Below are 19,461 nucleotides of genomic sequence, written 5' to 3'. Positions count from 1 at the left end.
AAATATGAAAAATAAAAATAAAATAAATTATATTTATATGGATTCGAATTAAAGTAACAAATTCACATTGAAAAATAATTTTGGAGATTGACATGCTTTTTCGTTTTTTTTTTTGAGCATGTACTATGTTAAAAATTGGTTTTTAACTCATATTTACTTTAATTTTTTACCTAATTCGATTTATTTATTTTTATAATGTCATTAATTAATTTAAATAGATAATACTTTTTAATTATTTCAATTACGTTATAACAGTTTATAATAAGTTTTGATCATATCTATTGCTTTTAACAGAATATTTAGAATTATCCATAACCCCTCCCCAACTCATAAATAGGAAGATAATACGCTTTAATGCACACTCGAACTCACATCCTCCTACACTAGTAATAATACTCATGCCAATCGAACTAAGACTCAATCGGCAACTTAAAACATATTTTAACATTTAAAATTATTGATAAAAATAATTAAGCAACAATTAATTAATAATAAAAGAAAAAACAAACATATCATTTTTTGTATAACAAGGAAAATAGTGTTGTAGGGATTGGAGGGCCAATTTTAGCCATATATATAACAATGTAAGAATTAATTAGAATTTGTCTTTATGCAAATGTGTCACCTTTCATGCATCTGTATGCATTGATGGCAGGATTTCAAATTAATTAAAAATGTTATATGCTTGATGATTGATGGTGTACATATCTATTTACTTTTTCAATCTACATTATTTCTTAATGTAAACATATAAAATTAATTTCAATTTTTCATTTATTAATTACATAATTATTAATAATGAAATCAATATACTAAATACTGATGCAACTGTGGGAGTGAATTCGTTCGTTGCTGTAGTAGGGGGAGTGGCCAGAGACAAACGGGGGACATTGGCTATTGGGGTCTTCCCGTAAAATAGAAATTTGCCCAGTGTTGAAAGCTGAGTTATAGGGAGCTTTCAGGGAGTTAAGAAAATTGTCTTAGACATGAATTGTATAAAGATAATTAACCTGTTGAGTGGTCATACTTGATATTAGAACTTGTTAGGGGAGAGAGTAAAGGATTTATTAGAACGGATGGAAGAATTTCGAGTGATACATGTATTAAGGCAGAAGAACAGATTAGCGGACGATATGACCAACCTTACCATGAGAATGACTGTTGAATGGAAAGTCTTTATAGAACTTTGCTAAGCAGTGAATGATATTGTGATGACCAAGACTCCAACTCCGTAACAAAATAAATGGATAAATTTTTGTTTTATTTTAATATTTTCACACTAAACTTTAATTCAATTACATTGTCACATCACACTTTTTTTTTTATATTTTACACTAAGTCATATTCAAGTGAACTTAAATTAAAATTTTTAAACATTATCTTTCTATACAAGATTTCAAACAATAATATAAAAAATGTCATTCTTTCTATATAAAATGCATTTTTATTTTTTTTACTAAAAAAATAAATTAGTCATTCTGTTGAAAGTATTTTGTTTATTTTTAGTGTTAAAAATTGGTCTATATATATGAACACGAGATCATTGTTCACAACCATGTCAGCTTTTAATAGTGGAACTAAATTGAAATTTTTAATAGAAAAGATCCGCTTACTCTTTAATTTAATTTATTGGGATTAATTTACCTATTTTTTAATAGAAAAAATAAAATATAATCTGATATTTAATAGAAGAACTCTTACGAATAAAATACAGATACCCTCCATTGGGAATATGGATATAATTAATTGAAATAGTGGATAGATATAGGAAAATAAATAAAGATGGGGGACCTTGGGAAGAAGCAAAAATGAATGAGAAGAAGAGACAAAGAGGGGTAGGAGGAAAATAAATAAAGAGATAGTGACGGGAGGCAAGCAGCAGCAGCTGCATGGTTGGTGTTTGTATGTTTTTTTGTTGTCATCTTAACAATGTGACCAAAAGGGCTTAAAGGGCGTACGTCCACTCGTCTCATAAGTTGTTCGCTCTTTAACTAACAATCTTCCAACTTTCACCTACGACCTTACCAATAGATGGACGGCCCTTGGCCTTTCTCACTATCCCCTTTCTTCATTATTTTCATCTCACATTTTGGATTAAACTATAGTAAAGATCTGTATCAAAAATCAGATTGTATTTTATCTTTTTTATTAAAAAGGCGGTTAAATTAATTTATGTGTATTATATAAAAAGTAAGTTGATCTTTCTATAAAAAAAATCTATCTAATTTTACTGTTAAAAACGGGTCATTATACATCATCATAAAGTACACGTGGCCACTTTCTAATTATTCCGTCAGTTACACCAGTTTTTAACAATACAAATGAATGAAATTTATAATAAAAAAGACTAGTTTACTTTTTTTTTAAGTAGAAGTGGCAAAATGCAATTTGACTCGTGCCTCTTTTTGGTCCTTATATATCAACATAAAGTATGTGTGGCTACTTTCTAGTTGTTCCATCAGTAAAGCCAGTTTTAATAGTACAAATTAATAAAATTTTTAATAGATTGAAATAATTTTCCCTTTAATTTAACATATAGTGACTAATTTATCTATTTTTAAATAAAAAAAAATTTTTAATCTAATTTTTAATATAAAGGCTTCCATAATATTTTTACTCACGATTTTTTAATTTTAAAAACAAAACAATTTTAATTAAAATTCAATTTCATGTTTAATATTAAAATGAGAAAACATGCTTATTTGGTTGTTTGTCCTTTTTTCTAAGTTGATTATGTTAAATGTCTTGTTGTTTTATTATATAAGATCTAGAAATTTTCAATGTCAAATCAAATTATCTCACATCTCTTTCTTGAATTTTATTTAATATTAGATTTCTTCTCTGAGTTTTAAGTACAATTATTATTCTTATTAAATTATTTTTTTTACTACCTTTGTAATTATCCTCTTGTTAAGTTATAGGTAAATTATACCATTTGTATTTGATCACTGAATTAAAAAAAAATTATAATTTAATCATTAAATTATTTGAAAGTTTTTATTTAAATTAAATTATTTGAAAGTTTTTATTTAAATCACTGAACTATTTAGATGGTTTTATTTAAGTTATTAGACTGTTACTTTTTTTTAAAAAAGGGTAAACTGTATGATTCATCACTAAATTATGGATACGTTTTCGTTTTGGTCACTTAACTAAAAAAAGTTACAATTTAGTCACTTCTATTTGAAAATTTCATTTAAGTTATTGAATTATTCAAAGATTTTTATTCAAGTCATTAGACTATTACGTTTTATTTAAAAAAAGTTCCGCCAATAAGTTATAAGTGACGATTCGGTAATCTGTAGGTGGATCAGTACCAATTAATGAGTAGAAGAACATACCTTAGATCCAAGTTGATCTGACGGTCAGTGTCAGTGGTCGGAGAAAAAAGTTGTTTAAATTTTGGTTCGTAGATTTGTAAAGTCCAAAATTGTTTTATGAAAAAAATTAAACTGTAGAAGAGAAGGGGAAAAATAGCTTTCGATTAGTGCAGGCAGTGTAAACAAAGAAACTATATAGCAACCATTTTAACAGTCCGGTAACTTAAATGAAAACTTTTGAATAGTTCAGTGACCAAATTGTAACTTTTTTTAATTAAGTGATTGAAACGAAAACATGCCCATAATCTAGTAACTAATGGTGTAGTTTACCCTTAAATTATATATGTTATCATTTTGTTTTCCTTTGTCTTTCTATCACTCTATCTATATATATAAATATATGATGTTGTGCACTTGTTCCCTAGTACTACTCACTTTCACTTTAGCTTAAGACATTCATTTTTAAGTTATTGGAAACACTCTATTCCAAATGTCTCTCTCTGTCTTAATGGATTCAGGTTCTCCAACCATTCTTTTACATCCATCCATAGAACCAAGAGATGAGACGGGTGGTGTCCTTTTTGACCCATCCAAGTTGCAAAACCAATCAAGTTTACCCTCAGAGTTCATATGGCCATGTGGGGACTTGGTTCACACCCAAGAAGAGCTTAACGAACCATTGATAGACTTGGGCGGGTTCATCAAAGGAGACGAAGAAGCTACTGCACATGCAGTGGGCCTTGTTAAGACTGCCTGTTCTAAACATGGTTTCTTCCAAGTTACAAACCATGGTGTTGATTCAAACCTTATCCAAGCTGCTTACCAAGAGATTGATGCTGTGTTTAAGTTACCCCTTAACAAGAAGCTAAGTTTCCAAAGAAAGCCTGGTGGTTTTTCAGGCTATTCTGCTGCCCATGCTGACCGGTTTTCCGCTAAGTTGCCATGGAAGGAAACATTTTCTTTTGGCTACCAAGGACTTAACTCCGATCCTTCTGTGGTTCATTATTTCAGCTCTGCCTTGGGGGAAGATTTTGAGCAAACCGGGTAAGCCTTTATAAATGATTTAATAAGCTGCATTATTTTATGGTAAAATCACACTTAGTATAAGAGTGAATTGCATTTTTTTCCTTTTTTTATTTAAAAAGGGGTAAATTAATCATTATACATTACATCAAAGAGTAAATTATTTTTTTGTTAAAAAATTCTATCCATTTGTACTATTATGGAATAACCAAACACACCACGTGTACCTCATGCTGACATACATAAACCAAATTTTAATAAAATGACTAGTTTACTCTTTGGTCTAATATACATGGACTAATTTGCCCATTTCTATGTAGAGAGTAAAATGTAATATAACTCCTAATACAAGGGTCTCTGTGATACTTTTAGCTTATTTTATTGACGAATATATGTATATATATATTATATTTAAGACAATAAGTTAACCAATTAATGGTGATTTGACAAATAATACAAGTTGAAAAATGAAAAAAGATGGAGAAATTAAATGTAGGATAACAACTTTTTTGAAAAGTTGGATGACCAAATAACTCATTATATTTTTTAAAATATGACTGTAAAAATAGTGAGTGAAACGAGTTATATATATAGAAAACGAAGTGAGGTAAAAGTATTATATAATAAGATTTGGGTTGCAATTTGTTTCTTTTATTAAAAAATTGTCAAATTAGTCTATTCAAAATTCTAATTATTTTTACTGTTAAAAACTTATCCCTATATGCCAATAAGTGTGTCTAGTTATTCTGTTAGCCACAACAGTTTTTAATAGTAGAAATAGATAATTTTTTTTAAAAAAATATCAGTCTGCTCTTTAACTTAACTTACAGGGACTAATTTACCCATTTAAGTAAAATGAGCAAAATACGATCCGACTCCTAATACATAAATCTCTATGATACTTTTACTAACAAAGCAAAATAGTTGAGTTCCTTGATAAATAATAAGGTTGTATATGGATGTGAAGGTGGATTTACCAAAAGTATTGTGAAAAGATGAGGGAGCTGTCGCTACTGATATTCGAACTGTTGGCAATCAGCTTGGGGATAGATCGTTTACACTACAGAAAATTTTTCGAAGATGGGAATTCAATAATGAGGTGTAATTACTATCCCCCATGCAATAATTCTGGCCTCACCCTTGGCACTGGCCCTCACTCTGATCCTACTTCCTTAACAATTCTTCACCAAGATCAAGTGGGAGGGCTCGAAGTTTTCAACAATAACAAATGGTATGCTGTTCGACCTCGACAAGATGCCTTTGTCATTAACATTGGTGATACTTTCATGGTAAGTCCATTTTGCTGCATTTCTAATTTCCACTACTAATTTAACCCGGTAAAAAGCTATTAGATTATCCTCTATTCGAAACATGGGTAAATTAGTTTTTATATGTTTAGTAAAAAAGAAAATTAATTTTTCTGTTAAAAATTTCATCAATTTCTGCTGTTAAGAATTTGTCACTATACATCTACATGAGGTACATGTGTCACTAGCATATTCTTCAATTAGCTATGCCAGTTTTTAATAATACGAATGAATTAAATTTTTACAAAAAGAACAAAATTACTCTTCGATCTAATGTTTAGGGGCTAATTTACTCATTTTTTAATAAAAGAGACAAAATACAATTTAACTATTAATATAAGGGCCTCTATAGTACTTTTACTTCCTAAAGTTGGTGACTTTAGGGAAAGAGGTATGTAATTAATGGCATCAATTAATTGCTTACTATACATGACTTTAATTAAGACGTTAATCCACTTTATTAATTTAATTGATATATTTTAGGGGTGAATGTACGGGAATGTTCCTTGTATTATTGGGGTTAGATCAAATTAGTTTCTCTACTATTAAATGGATTAATTAAATTCTTTACTATTAAAAAATAAAATAAAATCCAATTGAAAAAGAATTAATATTTACAGTTTAACAAAATTAATATTTTAAATTTTTTGTGGTTTTGTAAATGAAAATTTTTTTTGTTTAGAACTTAACTACAATTGAATTTTTTTTCAAATAAATATTATAATTTGAATTTATTTGATTCTTTTTAATAATATAAGGATTAAATTGATCTAATCCCTATAATATAAGGACCTCCTAAATCATTTAACCTATTTTAGGGTAACGACTACCCCGTACTATTTTAGTCGAGGAATTGAAGATACTAGTAGCTCATTAGTACTGTAATCCAACTTTCGTACATTAACAGTTGCTTTATTTCCCCCCTGAAAAGAACACGTAAAAGAAGAAGAATTTTCATGAGTAAAATCTTGATTTTGAATTTCAGTCCTGCTCTACTCTACCCGACCAAAATTAAGATTTTTTTAAACCTTTGTGGGACCTAATAGCTTGTGGAATGACATATAAGGTTGTAGAATGAAGATAAAGAAAATAACGTAATTCCAAAGCTAAAGTTAGAGAAATATATATGTTTGTCCCCATGTATTTACAATTCAAAATTGACGTGTTTAACAAAATAAATAGTCAGTATGTGGTGTAGTAGCATATGCTGGTGTATAAAAATTAATTTTTTTATTGTTTCATCTAATGTATAAGGACTAAATTGAATAAAAAATAGATAAAATATGTATGATTGAAAAAGTGGTGTGTACTGTAGGCATTATGTAACGGAAGATACAAGAGTTGCCTGCATAGAGCAGTGGTGAACAAGGAGAGGGAGAGGAGATCATTGGTATACTTTGTGTGCCCAAAAGAAGACAAAATAGTGAGACCCCCACAAGATCTAATGTGCAGATCAGGAGGGCCAAGAGTGTATCCTGATTTCACATGGTCTGATTTGTTGGAATTCACTCAAAATCACTATAGAGCTGACGTTGCTACACTCCAAAGCTTCTTCCCTTGGCTCCTTTCTTCTAACCCTACTTCCAACTTCTAGTTCTCTACTCCCTATCTTTTCATATAAATATCTTGGTTTCCACTTTGTATCTATCTACTATAGATTATAATATGTTTTAAGTCTATGTATATTTGAATTTGAGTTTTTCTATTTTTCGATTTTAAAAATTTAAGTATAATTATTAAAATCATTAAAACCATTCTATTCAATGTTTTGGTGTCAAGGATGGAGAAAGAGAGGGGCAGGTAGTGATCTTGGTCACTCCTAAAACATGAAAAATTGTTTATATCATCTCTAGGAAATCACAAGTTAGTATAATGGTAAATTTACACTTTGACTTTCCAAAATTTTTATTCATATTTTGGTCCCTAAATTAATTTCCCAACTTCACTCCTAGTTAGTGTGACATTTGGAAATGATAAAAATTTTCACCTAGTAATCATGTAACGATACAAATGACATTGTAATGGACTTCAATTTAACAAAAGACTTCAGGGGTGTTTGATAAACAGAGTTTTGAGTCTTTTTTAGTTGATTTGGGCACAAATAGAGAATTGAATAGTCAAATCCTCTAATTGTAGTGTTTGGTGAATGGGGTTTTGCAATAGCTTGTTGAGCTAAAACCTCCAAAACAAAAAACGCTGAGATGAACAACTTTTTTCAACAGGTGATTGGGAATAAGATATGTAGAATGACATATCTGTCCGTGCTTGCTAAAAAATTACTCCCATTGTCACATGTCTCAAACTTAATATGCCAAAATATTAATAGCCTCTATTTTCTCATTTTCACTTTAAAGTTCAAAGTCCAAAGTAAATTTAACAAAAAAAAAAACTCCACGGTAAATCTATAAAAATCAACATTGTCACGAGAAATTTTCAATCAACCCCATTCATCCTTGAATATTTATGTATTCTTAATTTATTTTCAATTTACTTGTGTAAAATGATTTTATATGCAACTTTATATTAATTGAAATATGCTACTTGACAAATTTATTTAGAGTATGACATAATTATCACTAATTTTGTTTATTTAAATTTTCAAAAATATTCACTAATTAGTTTCCATAATGGTTGTTTTAATTCATTGGTAATAGTGTTTTATTTCAATAATTTCACCCAATAACGGCTAAAGTATTACAAACAAATAAATACGTAATAATAAAATGTGTCATGCCCTCATTTGTCATTTTATATATATATCAGCTTTCAACTATCAATTAAGTTTTACTAAACACTTTTAAATAAACTGTTAATAGACTTTATTAACCTTGTATGTTTTTTTCCAATAATTTCATGTCTTTTCATATAAATATGATAGTTTGGACTTTATATCTGTCTACTTTGTACACTATATATTAGATTATAGTATGCTACATGTCTTTGTATTTTTTTATATATTTAGAATTTAGTCCTTTTATTATTTTTTTAAAAATTCTGGCACAATTTTTAGAATCGTTAAAATTATTTTGTTCAATACATTAGTGTGACATTTTGAAATAATTAAAATAACAAAAGAAATAACGTTATTATGGACTTGAATTTAACAAAAGACTTTTAAGATTAAAATATGCAATAGGTCCTTGTACTCTTTGTAAATTTAGAATTTAGCCTCTGTACTTTTATTTCCAAGAATTTAATTCTTCTACTTTTCAGATTTTAAAATTCAGATCCAACTGTTAGCACTATTAAGTTTTTTTTTCTTAAATATTTTGAAATTAAAAAAAACTCACTTGGTAGCAATAAAACTAAAAAATGATGAACTAATAAACCTGAATTTAATAAAGTAATTTTAACAACTGGATCTAAATTTTGAAATCTGAAAATTAGAGAGACTAAATTCTTAGAAATAAACGTATAGAGACTAAATTCTAAATTTACCAAGAGTGCAGGGACTTATGGCATATTTTAACTGTCTTTTAATTGTATTAACAATTGGACTTGAATTTCTAAATCCGAAAGTAGAGGGACTAAATTACTTGAAATAAAAGTAGAAGGACTAAATTTTGAATATACAAAAAGTAAAAAAGAGTTGAAGGATATTTTAACCTCTATATATTGTGTCAATTGGGCCGCGATACATGTAATTGTTGGATGAAAATAAATAAAGTTAAATCAATTGGTTTTGTCTTGAGAATTTCAATTATTTCAAATTTGTTAGAATAAGGATATTTTTAGAGTATTGATCTTAAAGTGAGTGGTAAAATAGTAATTTTATCATGTAAATGTTAAAATATTAGAATTAATGAGTAAATGTGGTGATGAGATGCATTTTCACCATTAAATTTCATTTTTGATACCATCAATAAAATTTGAGTGCCCATTCATTTCTTGTGTTGCAAGAGATGAAGCTCTCTTTTCATTTCCTTTGCCATTTTTCTCCATTTCCTACTCAATTTTCCACCATTTTCTTTAATTCTCTTCAAAACTCACTTTCAGATCACTTCATTTAAGCTTTTCTCTTCATCTTTTCTGTCACCACAATCTAGGGTTCGGGTGCCTAGAGTGAGTGTAATATCTTTCACCCGTTCTGACGTTCGATACAAATGGAAGATGGCATCGAAGTACATATATAACAAAAATCTAAAAAATATTTAGGAATTCAAAGTTTGCAACAATTTAATAAAATTGTAAATTTGAGATAAAATCATTTGGAGGATTTAGAATTATCCTAAAAACATTTCGTGAGTAATTGGGGGTGTTCAAGACCAAATACAAATTTCAGAGAACTCAAAACACACAAATCAGTGCAGTGACTTTGGTCCAAGGCTACGTAGGTCTATGTATCAATACATTGAGGCAATATATCAAAATATATGCCCCGTATTGTAGGCGTTTAGCTATTGTCAACTAAGGTTCCGACACATAAAGCATATGTTTCGGAACTTGTTTAGCTATTGTCAACTAAGGTTCCAACACATAAAGCATATGTTTCGGAACTTATATCCTTGAGACCAAATTTTGGTCACTGGCTTGTAAAGTTCTGGTACATTTAACCAAGGCTTAGAAACCTTTGTGTAGGGACCAAAAATTCAAGTTTAAAACACTTTAAGCACACTCCAATTCAATTCCTACCAAGGAAAACATAAAACAACACACAAACTACGAATTGAAATAATCCAGAGTACAAACTAACTGATTACACTAAAACCCACACATAGCAATAGCTCATGGTGGGATTCGGAGACCCACACCTTTAATTACACATAATAGGTCTCAAACCTGCGCACTCAAAACCTAGAGCCTGTGTCTTTACCAACTGTGCCTAGGCCTCATTGGCATTTCACATTTATTTTTATTCATTAATTGTTATAATGATAATCTTCCTTCGACATTAAGGCCAAATCCTAAAGTGACAGAGAAAAAAAACTAATAGTACTAAGAATGAAATCTTATGCCACGTTTGATTAGTATTGTAATAATATGAGGAAAAACCTAATTTAATACACATATATTACAATAGTTAGACATAAAAAAATAGTTAGTACAAATTTAAACTTGAAATTAGAAATATAAGTAAAAACTCTTGTAAAAAAAAACCTCTTCAAAATAAGCAAAAGATGTTCCATCTCTTTTCCAAAAATAAGCCATACGAGTGGGGTAAAAATTACCAATTAAAATTAATGTATTGGTAATTGATATACTAAAACATAGTGAAAAAAGCAATAATACCCTTACCGAACGTAGCATCAGCTATCTTTCTTTAACTTCATGTAAAGTCACAAGAAAAATCGAAAATGCATTGAGTATTTAAGAAATCAATCCACAAGTAAACTAAATATTAGTTCACAAGGGAAACGTGGAAGTTTTTAAAGTAGAAGGGTGGGATTGAATTGTGAAAACATAAATTTTAAGGAGCTAAAAAGCAATTTTACCAAAGCTAATTTCTAGCGAAACAAACGTTGGGATGCATGATATTGAATTGCTTATTCTTTACAATCATATATGCAGACATTATACTCAAATCATTTCAAGATAATTATATATTTCTATTGATTGAATGAGAGTATATATGCCCTAATATTACATAACAATACAGTACATATCCAAGTGTGTATATGAAATTAATTGACATTGCAATGCAAAAACTTGCATTTAAGAAGGAAAAAAAAAAGAAGGGAAAAAGTTGGAAAAACATATTTCCAGTTGTTCTTACCAGTACCCCACTGAATCAATTTGGTCTTGTTGCTGTAATTGCTTTTGAATGTTATTGGAAGAGAAAGGCAACGAAAAAGGTTGATCAGAAGGGACAAAGGATGTGTGACGAGACAATAAATTTGTTGAAGAGTATACATTGGTGTTGAAGGCTATATTTTGTTCATGTTTTGATTGTTGATGCTGCTTTTGCTCAGATCTTTGTTGCTTAGGAAGATTAAGCTTCTCTCCTTCAATCTCTCTATATTTGGTTAGGTACAATTTTAAAGGTCCTACATATTCCTCAAATCCTAAAGTAGTGATTGCCCAAATGATATCATCTCCATTAATGGTCTTTCTCTTCTCTCTTTGGCATTTATCTGAGGCTTCCCCAGTGACAAAGCTAATGAACTCTGACACACATTCTTGAACAGTTTCTTTTGCATCTTTAGATATCTTCCCATTGCTTGGAATCACTTTTTTCATAATTCTCCCCACGTTTGCTATGGGGAGGAAACGATCTTGCTCTTTATTATTGTTGTTGTTGCTGCTACCACCACTTTTGGCACATGGGCTTTCGGGGCTTCCTTTGTTATGTTCATGTGCCGCATTTTCATCTTCCATTTTTTTTTATAAAACTTACTACTAAATATCTCTCACAATGTTTGAGAATTGAGAGAGACTATAGGTGACAAGTTTTTGAGTTTTTTTGATGTTTTGAGATTTTTATTATGGTGAATTAGATGGAAACAATTGCTTAAATGTAGGCTGTTGAAAGGGAAACTAAAACTCCTCTTGTTTCTTAACCAAATGACTCCCCGGGACTCGCTCCTCCTATGACCTAATCATTAACTTGTTTATTTATCACATTCACTATCCTAGTTACACCAAACCATTTCTATTTTAAGATGAGGTGAGTGCTATATTCACATCTACTTCTAACAAAATTCATTTATTCCTCCTTACACTTAAAAAGTATTATAAACAAGAGTTAAATCACTACTTCGACCCTAAATTTGGTAATCACTCCTATATTAGTGTCTATTTTTTTTTAAGTTTGTCTATGATTTTAGCAATTGTTCCTACATTTGGGTTTGAACTTTTTTTTTTTGTTTAAGTTAGTCCTTGAATTTGACTGTTATTCTTACATTGATGTCTAATTTTTAGGGTTTTCAAATAAATATCAAAGGTTTATTTGGATAATAAAAAAAGTTCAGACTCTATGGGAATAATTATCAAGTTCAGAGACTAATTTGGACAAAAAAAAATTAGTTCATGTGGGAGTAGTTTCCAAGTTTAGACTCCAAAAAGTGTATTAACTCCATAAAGAAACAACACTTTTATATATATTTTAGAGTCGAACATGAGAGTAGTTGTCAAGTTTAAGAATTACTAAATTTCTTATAATGTTGTAATGTTCATCTAATTTCTACAAATTATAAATTACTATTTTTTTTACAAAATTATTAAGATTTCTTAAAATTTTCTAAATTTCTTTGAAAGTTACCAAATCTCTCACCAAATTACTAATTTTCATGTAAAATTATTAAATCTCTTACAAATTTATTAAAATTTACCTACTTCTTACAACTTCTCAAATTGTTGAACATCTTACAAAATTGCTGAATCTTTTACAAATTTACTTTTATAATAATCTCAAATTTTCGATGTCTGAAATGATACTAATCAAAGACATGAACCATCATTTTCGGAATAAATAATAAACTTTGTGGATACAACGATGTAGTTCACGCCTTGTGAATAGTATTTTTATGATTAAAACTAAAGAGATTTGCATGTAAATAACTTGTGAAAGGTAGAAGATGGAGTAATTTAAAATCTAAGTTGAAGTTGGAGGGCTTAAAGTGTAATTAGGCCAATACGCTAAAGGATTATTTTTTTTTATTTTTGGAAAAATGGTGGCAACAGATCATGCTATACCTTGCATTGACAATAGCGGTTGATGGCACATAACATTTGCAAAATTGGTAAGAGAATAATGGAAGGGTAAGTGGCAAAGTACAAAATTAACACTTACTTATTAAACCATGTAAGGTAAACGGTGGCAAAGAGAGGACTTCACACTTGTTTTACCATGAAATAAGTTCAGTAATAATGTAATACGTTTGTATTCAACAACACTGTTACTTTATCTAATTAATTACACCTAAACCCAATTGCCAGGTTGGACAAAGAGAAGGGCTCAAAGCCTAGGACCATGCTTTCAAGTTCCTAGTCTAAAATTACATTGTCATAATTGTAGAGATGAGATTTATTGGTCCCATTCTTGTTCATGCATGCTAAATGTAAATCTTCCTATGAGCATTGGGGAGAAGAATGATAAAAGTTCAAGCATTGAAGGCAAAAATAATCAAGTTTCAACCAGCTTAACAGAGCAAGTTAGGAGGAAAGGATGAAGCCTGCCTCTAAAATGAATCACAAAGATGAAGCTTTCTCCTGGATAGATTTTCTAACTGCATTAAACAGTAATGGCATCAACTTCTGGTTGGTGACAATGATGCCTGTGTCCAGATCAAGATACTTTCCCTTTGAAAAATCCAATGGCTGCCCTGCAGCATCTGTGACCACACCCCCAGCTTCTGAAAATCATGAGTTGCAAACAGATATGTTAGAAAACAGATGGTGGATTAGTGGATGGGTGAGTGGTTGAAGGTTTGGTAAAAGTATCATGGAGGCCCTTGTACTAGGAGTCCGATTGCATTTTGCCCCCTCTAAAAAAGTGGGCAAATGAATCACTGGATGTTAGATCAATGAGCAAACTGATTATCCTATAAAAATTTCATTCATTTCTACTATTAAAAACCAAACCCTATGCATCAACATGAGTGGCATGTCACATGTCAATGTCTGGTTATTCTGTCAGTTATGCCAATTTTTAACATTAGAAATGGATAAAATTTTTAACAAAAAAGACTAATTTGCTCTTTAGTCTAATGTACAACGACCAATTTGCTCATTTTTTTAGTAGAGGAGGCAAAATGCAATCTATCTCCTAATACAAGAACCTCTATGGTATTTTTACCGAAAGGTTCCAACACTGAAAGGGCAGAATAATAAACCAATGTCAGCCAACTAATCCTTCGCATTTTAACTTTGAGAGAGATAGTAGCAGATGATGGAGTGGAATTGGTACGTACCAGTCACAACAATACACCCAGCAGCATGATCCCATATTTTTTCTCGATACCCTTTGTGCGGAAGACGCAGATATATGGCTCCGTCTCCTCTGGATAGAGCACCATACTTTGCCTGGCTATCAATTCTAACCGGTGGTGCTTTGACGCCGAGTTTCTGTTTACATCTCAACGTTTTCAATACATTATCCAAAAGCGTTAGTGTGTGTATATATACATGTATTAAATTTATATTGGTAAAAGTACCATGGAGGCCATGTATTAGGTGTTGGATTGTATTTTGCTCCCTTTACTCAAAAAATGGGCAAATTAGTCTATATATGTTAGATCAAAAAGCAAATTGGTCTTTCTGTTATAAATTCCATTCATTTTTACTGTTAAAAACTTATCCATATACTTCAGTATGATGTATATGTGACATGCCATGTGTCACTATCTAATTATTCTATCAACCACACCACTTTTTAATAATACAAATGGATGAAATTTTTAACTAAAAAGACTAGTTTGCTCTTTGATCTAACGCATAGGGATTAATTTGCCCATTTTTAGAGTAGAGGGGGCAAAATACAATCTGACTCCTAATACAGGGACCTCCATGATACTTTTACCTATTTATATCTATGTAGAGAAAGCAAGAGGGAGAGTACCTGGGCAATCAAGCTAGATAAATCATGCATGGAGTGTGCTGCTTCATAAGACTCAAAGAATGATGCTTCTTCAGGATTTTCAACAGCACTTACTTGCACCTGGAGATCCCATATAATTGTATAAGTTGCAGATACATACTGAGATTAATAGCAAAAAATTATAATAAGTCGTTATAACCTTTACTGCCGAAGAACCATCAAGTGGCTGCATATAAGTTCCACCACCTACTACAGCAAAGAAAAGGCAGCCAACTTTATTATTTGGAGAATGCTGACCAGCATCACTGAGGGAAGTTAGTGGAAGATTTGGACAAGCCAGCACACCCAGGACAACTTTTCCTCCTTCTAGCAAAGCCAATGCTATTGCATATTGATCTCCTCTCAGAAAACTACAATGTAAAATATCAAAAAAACATAGACTAAGTCATCAAGTTGATCTAAAAGAACATACAATGAGAAAAAGTATCATTTCTTATAATTGGAAAAAGGTAGAGATCATTATTATGCAAAAATAAAAAGATTAGCCATTTCTTTCACACTAAATTGCAAAGCAATCCAAACATAACATGTATAACAAAGATAAAACAAAAGTTATATACATGAGAGAGTTCGTTGATGATCGGTCATTTAATTCTAAGGCACTAAATTAAAAGGCCTGGCCATGCAAGACCAAGACAGAATTATGGTTTGTCTTGCATATAGTACTGTTAAGGTATGCCCCTAAACATCCCCCTGCAGTAGTCATTGCTGAGTTAAGGAGTGAAAAGGAAAGTTACTACCTCATGTTGGATAAGGCATATCATAAACATGCACTCAGTGCACATGAATAATTATTATAGCAGACATCAACTTCTTTATGACTAAAGCAAAATCACTTATGTCAAATATAAAGTTTCAGAGCTCACCCTTTAGTACCATCTATAGGATCCAAAACCCAGTGTCGACCTTGGGAACCACCTTCAGATCTGCCATTGTCAATGGCCTTGAGAACACCTTCTGTGGATAAAGTAACATTGTATGATCCATCACTAGTTAGAGAATCGTTCACAAGTTTTGTAATGCGCTCTACTATTTCCTGGCCACCATCCTTGCGAAGATCTTTAGAATCCTAAAGAGAAACCAAAACATTATTTAGAAGGAAAGAAGAATTCTATGATGTAAAAAAAAAAGATGGCTGATGCATGCTGCTGAAACTATTATTCACAAGTACAGAGATTCACCTCCTCAGCAACTAATGAGAAGTTATCAGGAAATTCCTGCTGCAGCACAAAACTAACCAGTGCTTGTGAGCCTGATGAAAATTTTAAAATATAAAAATGTCATGAAAACATGTTAGTAATTAGTTAAGGATTCTTTTCTGTCAACCCTTAAGTTGAAAGATGATGGGACCAAGAACAGCATATATACTTAAAACAGAAATTTCTTAGGGATAATCAATGTAAAAAAAAAAAAGCAAATTTCATAAAATTAGATAATGCCTGCGAATTTTGCATATGATAGGTGCATTGACTAACAAGTTGAACATTAAATAATAAATACAAGCTGTGATCATATTTCCCCCGGTAAAAATAACCATGGAGGCCCTTGTATTAGGTGTCATATTGCATTTTACACCATTTACTCAGAAAATGAGCTAATTAGTCTTTGTATGTTTGGTCAAAGAGCAAAGTGGTAATTTCTATTAAAACTTTCATCCATTTCTACTATTAAAAACTGGCATGACTAACAAAATAACTAAACAGTGACACGTGGCGTGCCATATGTACCTCATATAGGGACCAGTTTTTATTAGTAGAAATGAAAGAAATTTTTAACAGAATGACCAATTTACTCTCTGATCTAACGTATAAGGACTAATTTGCCATTTTTTTAGTAGAGAAGACAAAATGCAATCCGACTCCTAATATAAAGGCCTCCATGGTACTTTTATCTATTTCAGCCTAAAATTTGATTTGTACGGATAGCGCAGAGGAGCATAGAGGATGTAAAAGTAGAGGCAACACTCAAACAAGCAAATGCATTAAAGGGCAAGGTGATCAGTTCACACTTGAGATATGCTCATCAAACAGAAAAACTAAAATATCACAATTATGCCATTTTGTTTTCACCAGAACAATAACATTGCATCTCATAGAAAATTTTGTTCATACGGCTCATAATTTCCTAGTATAAAAAATTAATAAAAGCAGGAAACAACTAAATTCCTAGTAACATGCTAACATGTAGAAAGAGCAAATTCCTTGTATTAGGAGTCTGATTGCTTTTTACCCCTCTACTTAAAAAATGAACAAATTAGCCCTTATACATTAGATCAAAGAGCAAATTGGTCCTTCTATTAAAAACTTCATCCAGCTTTACTCTTCAAAAATAACCAGACAATTACATGTGATGTGCCATGTAACATAACGTATACGGACCAATTTTTAACTATAGAAATGGATAAAACTTTTACTAGAAAGGACCAATTTTTTCTTTAATCTTACTACAAGACATTAATTTGTTTTTCTTTTTGGAGCAAAAGGGTCAAAATGCAATGCTTCAATGATACTTTTACCGGATAGGAACCATTTCAAATCCAAGATGCATATTACTTTAAATAAAGAAACTGGTAATGTTACGTGAAAGAACCAAAGAGGAAGGAGCAATTTAGAAACAAACCATAATCAGCAACAGTTACAGGACTTTTATCATTCTTTGATTGAACATCGGATTGCAGCAAAGCCTTTTGTACTTTCTGGAAATTAAAACAAACACCCAAAATTCAAATTCAAATTCTATATATACACAGCTTCACATATCTTAATTCTCAACGAAAAGCATAAATTTATTTGAAAAAAATAAACGAGACTCAATTCAGTGACTTCAATACCCCTAATATTAGAACAGTCGATAATTCCAAAGAAAAAGGATATGAGGAAATTATTGAAAACCCAAAACACATAATACAGAGAAAAAATGAGTTTTTGGATGAAAAGAGAAACCTGACAGAGACGAGCAGCGAGAGAGGCTGCTTTCTTTGCAGCAGCCAATTCTTTATCATAAGACATTGCCACAATCACAGCTGAAGAAGAAGAAGAAGGAGGAGGAGGCAAGTGACAGAGATGAAAAAGAGAGGGCTTTTTAAGAGAGGGGGAAACAAATCTCAACCAATTTATAGACATTTATTAAATTTTCAATTCAATAAATTCGTATGAAAATTCCTTTATTTTGGTTTCTTGTTTTTCAGAGCAGAATCAATCATATTCATCACTCACTCACATTCACGTGCTTTTTAATCATTTGTTAATGGAATATAGATATTTACTTTGGTTTAAATTTTCTTTTAGTCCCTGTACTTTTCAAGATTGTATGTTTAGTCCAATCTTTTTTTTGGGTAAACTGCATTAGTGATCACCCAACTATGAAAAGCTACAAAATGTCACCCAAATATTAGTAAATTTCTTTTTTAGTCACCTAACTATGGAAAGTTTCAAAATGGCCACCCAACTGTTTACTTTTGTTTTGTTTGTCACCAACTGGCTAATGTAACATCTAAAAATTCAAGATACTTGAGTGACCATTTTGTAAATATTTATAATTAGGTAACTAAAAAAAATTTACTAATAATTGGGTGACCATTTTATATTTTTTCATAGTTAAGTGATTAAAAAAATATAATTAAATGACTACTAATGTAATTTACCCTTTATTTCATAAATTTATCTCTGAAAATTAAAACCTAATTAATACTATTGTTAATATATTTTCATTAAATTCGAATATATGATATTTTAATATTGAAAGTATTGATCTTAAAATTAAATTGTATTTATATATAATGGTGTTATCAATTGAAAATAAATTAACAATAGAAGTACATTGGTAAAAAAAGTTAGAAGTACTAAATTTTAAAAGTTAGAAAAAATATAGGAACTGAGAGCAGAATTAGACCATTTATGTGACAGCCCAAAATTGACCCTAGTCGGGAAGTGGTTTCGGGACCACAAAACCGAGTCATACTAATAATTAGCCATCATATTTGATGCTTATTATATGTATATATGCATGTGTGAAAATTTCATGCTTGAATTTTGTTAATTGTAAGTGAATTTTATTAAATAGGACTTATGTGAGAAAATTTAGAAATGTGCTAGGCAAATGAGAAGTGGCCTATTAATGCATGTTATGAAAATGATGGGTTTGCATGTCAAATTACCCAAAATTTGAGCTAGTGGCTGGCCATGCTATGGGTGGAAACATGTTGGGAACATGTTGGCTTAGTGTGTTATGTTAGAAACAATAAATAAAAGGGTTAGTAATTAAGTAATGAAAAGGG

At 30.5% G+C, this 19,461-nt stretch overlaps 3 protein-coding genes across 3 annotated transcripts; 1 reads left to right on the top strand and 2 right to left on the bottom strand.

Moving 5' to 3' along the window:
- Positions 1 to 3,425: 3,425 nt before the first annotated feature.
- LOC107888504 (gibberellin 20 oxidase 1-B) lies at positions 3,426 to 7,355 on the top strand. Its single transcript, XM_016812635.2, has 3 exons — positions 3,426 to 4,364; positions 5,311 to 5,632; positions 6,966 to 7,355. The coding sequence occupies exons 1-3, from the start codon at positions 3,811 to 3,813 to the stop codon at positions 7,242 to 7,244; spliced, it is 1,155 nt and encodes a 384-aa protein (XP_016668124.1). The 5' UTR covers positions 3,426 to 3,810; the 3' UTR covers positions 7,245 to 7,355.
- Positions 7,356 to 11,091: 3,736 nt separating this feature from the next.
- Positions 11,092 to 12,045, bottom strand: LOC107890181 (nuclear transcription factor Y subunit B-7). Its single transcript, XM_016814677.2, has one exon. The coding sequence runs from the start codon at positions 11,963 to 11,965 to the stop codon at positions 11,360 to 11,362; it is 606 nt and encodes a 201-aa protein (XP_016670166.1). The 5' UTR covers positions 11,966 to 12,045; the 3' UTR covers positions 11,092 to 11,359.
- A 1,316-nt stretch (positions 12,046 to 13,361) lies between these two features.
- LOC107888505 (SAL1 phosphatase) lies at positions 13,362 to 18,430 on the bottom strand. The gene is made up of 8 exons (XM_041077576.1): positions 18,128 to 18,430; positions 17,805 to 17,880; positions 16,367 to 16,437; positions 16,052 to 16,254; positions 15,325 to 15,535; positions 15,147 to 15,245; positions 14,500 to 14,653; positions 13,362 to 13,941 (listed from the first exon to the last, which is right to left on the bottom strand). Exons 1-8 carry the CDS (start codon positions 18,305 to 18,307, stop codon positions 13,778 to 13,780), a joined length of 1,158 nt encoding a protein of 385 aa, XP_040933510.1. The 5' UTR covers positions 18,308 to 18,430; the 3' UTR covers positions 13,362 to 13,777.
- Positions 18,431 to 19,461: the final 1,031 nt, after the last annotated feature.

Source organism: Gossypium hirsutum, chromosome A09 (assembly GCF_007990345.1).
Source record: "Gossypium hirsutum isolate 1008001.06 chromosome A09, Gossypium_hirsutum_v2.1, whole genome shotgun sequence".
NCBI lineage: Eukaryota > Viridiplantae > Streptophyta > Magnoliopsida > Malvales > Malvaceae > Gossypium > Gossypium hirsutum.
Note: the sequence above shows the minus strand (reverse complement) of the source record. Positions and strands in the feature narration are given on the sequence as shown.

What these genes read in the sequence shown, in the direction of transcription:
- LOC107888504 (XM_016812635.2), top strand. Translation starts at nt 3,811, where the DNA reads ATGTCTCTCTCTGTCTTAATGGATTCAGGTTCTCCAACCATTCTTTTA. An exon ending in GAAGATTTTGAGCAAACCGG is followed by an intron (nt 4,365 to 5,310) that starts GTAAGCCTTTAT and finishes ATGGATGTGAAG; the next exon opens with GTGGATTTACCAAAAGTATT. An exon ending in ACATTGGTGATACTTTCATG is followed by an intron (nt 5,633 to 6,965) that starts GTAAGTCCATTT and finishes TGTGTACTGTAG; the next exon opens with GCATTATGTAACGGAAGATA.
- LOC107890181 (XM_016814677.2), bottom strand. Translation starts at nt 11,965, where the DNA reads ATGGAAGATGAAAATGCGGCACATGAACATAACAAAGGAAGCCCCGAA.
- LOC107888505 (XM_041077576.1), bottom strand. Translation starts at nt 18,307, where the DNA reads ATGTCTATAAATTGGTTGAGATTTGTTTCCCCCTCTCTTAAAAAGCCC. An exon ending in TGTAACTGTTGCTGATTATG is followed by an intron (nt 16,438 to 17,804) that starts GTTTGTTTCTAA and finishes AATTTTCATCAG; the next exon opens with GCTCACAAGCACTGGTTAGT. An exon ending in ATGGTTCTTCGGCAGTAAAG is followed by an intron (nt 15,246 to 15,324) that starts GTTATAACGACT and finishes TGGGATCTCCAG; the next exon opens with GTGCAAGTAAGTGCTGTTGA.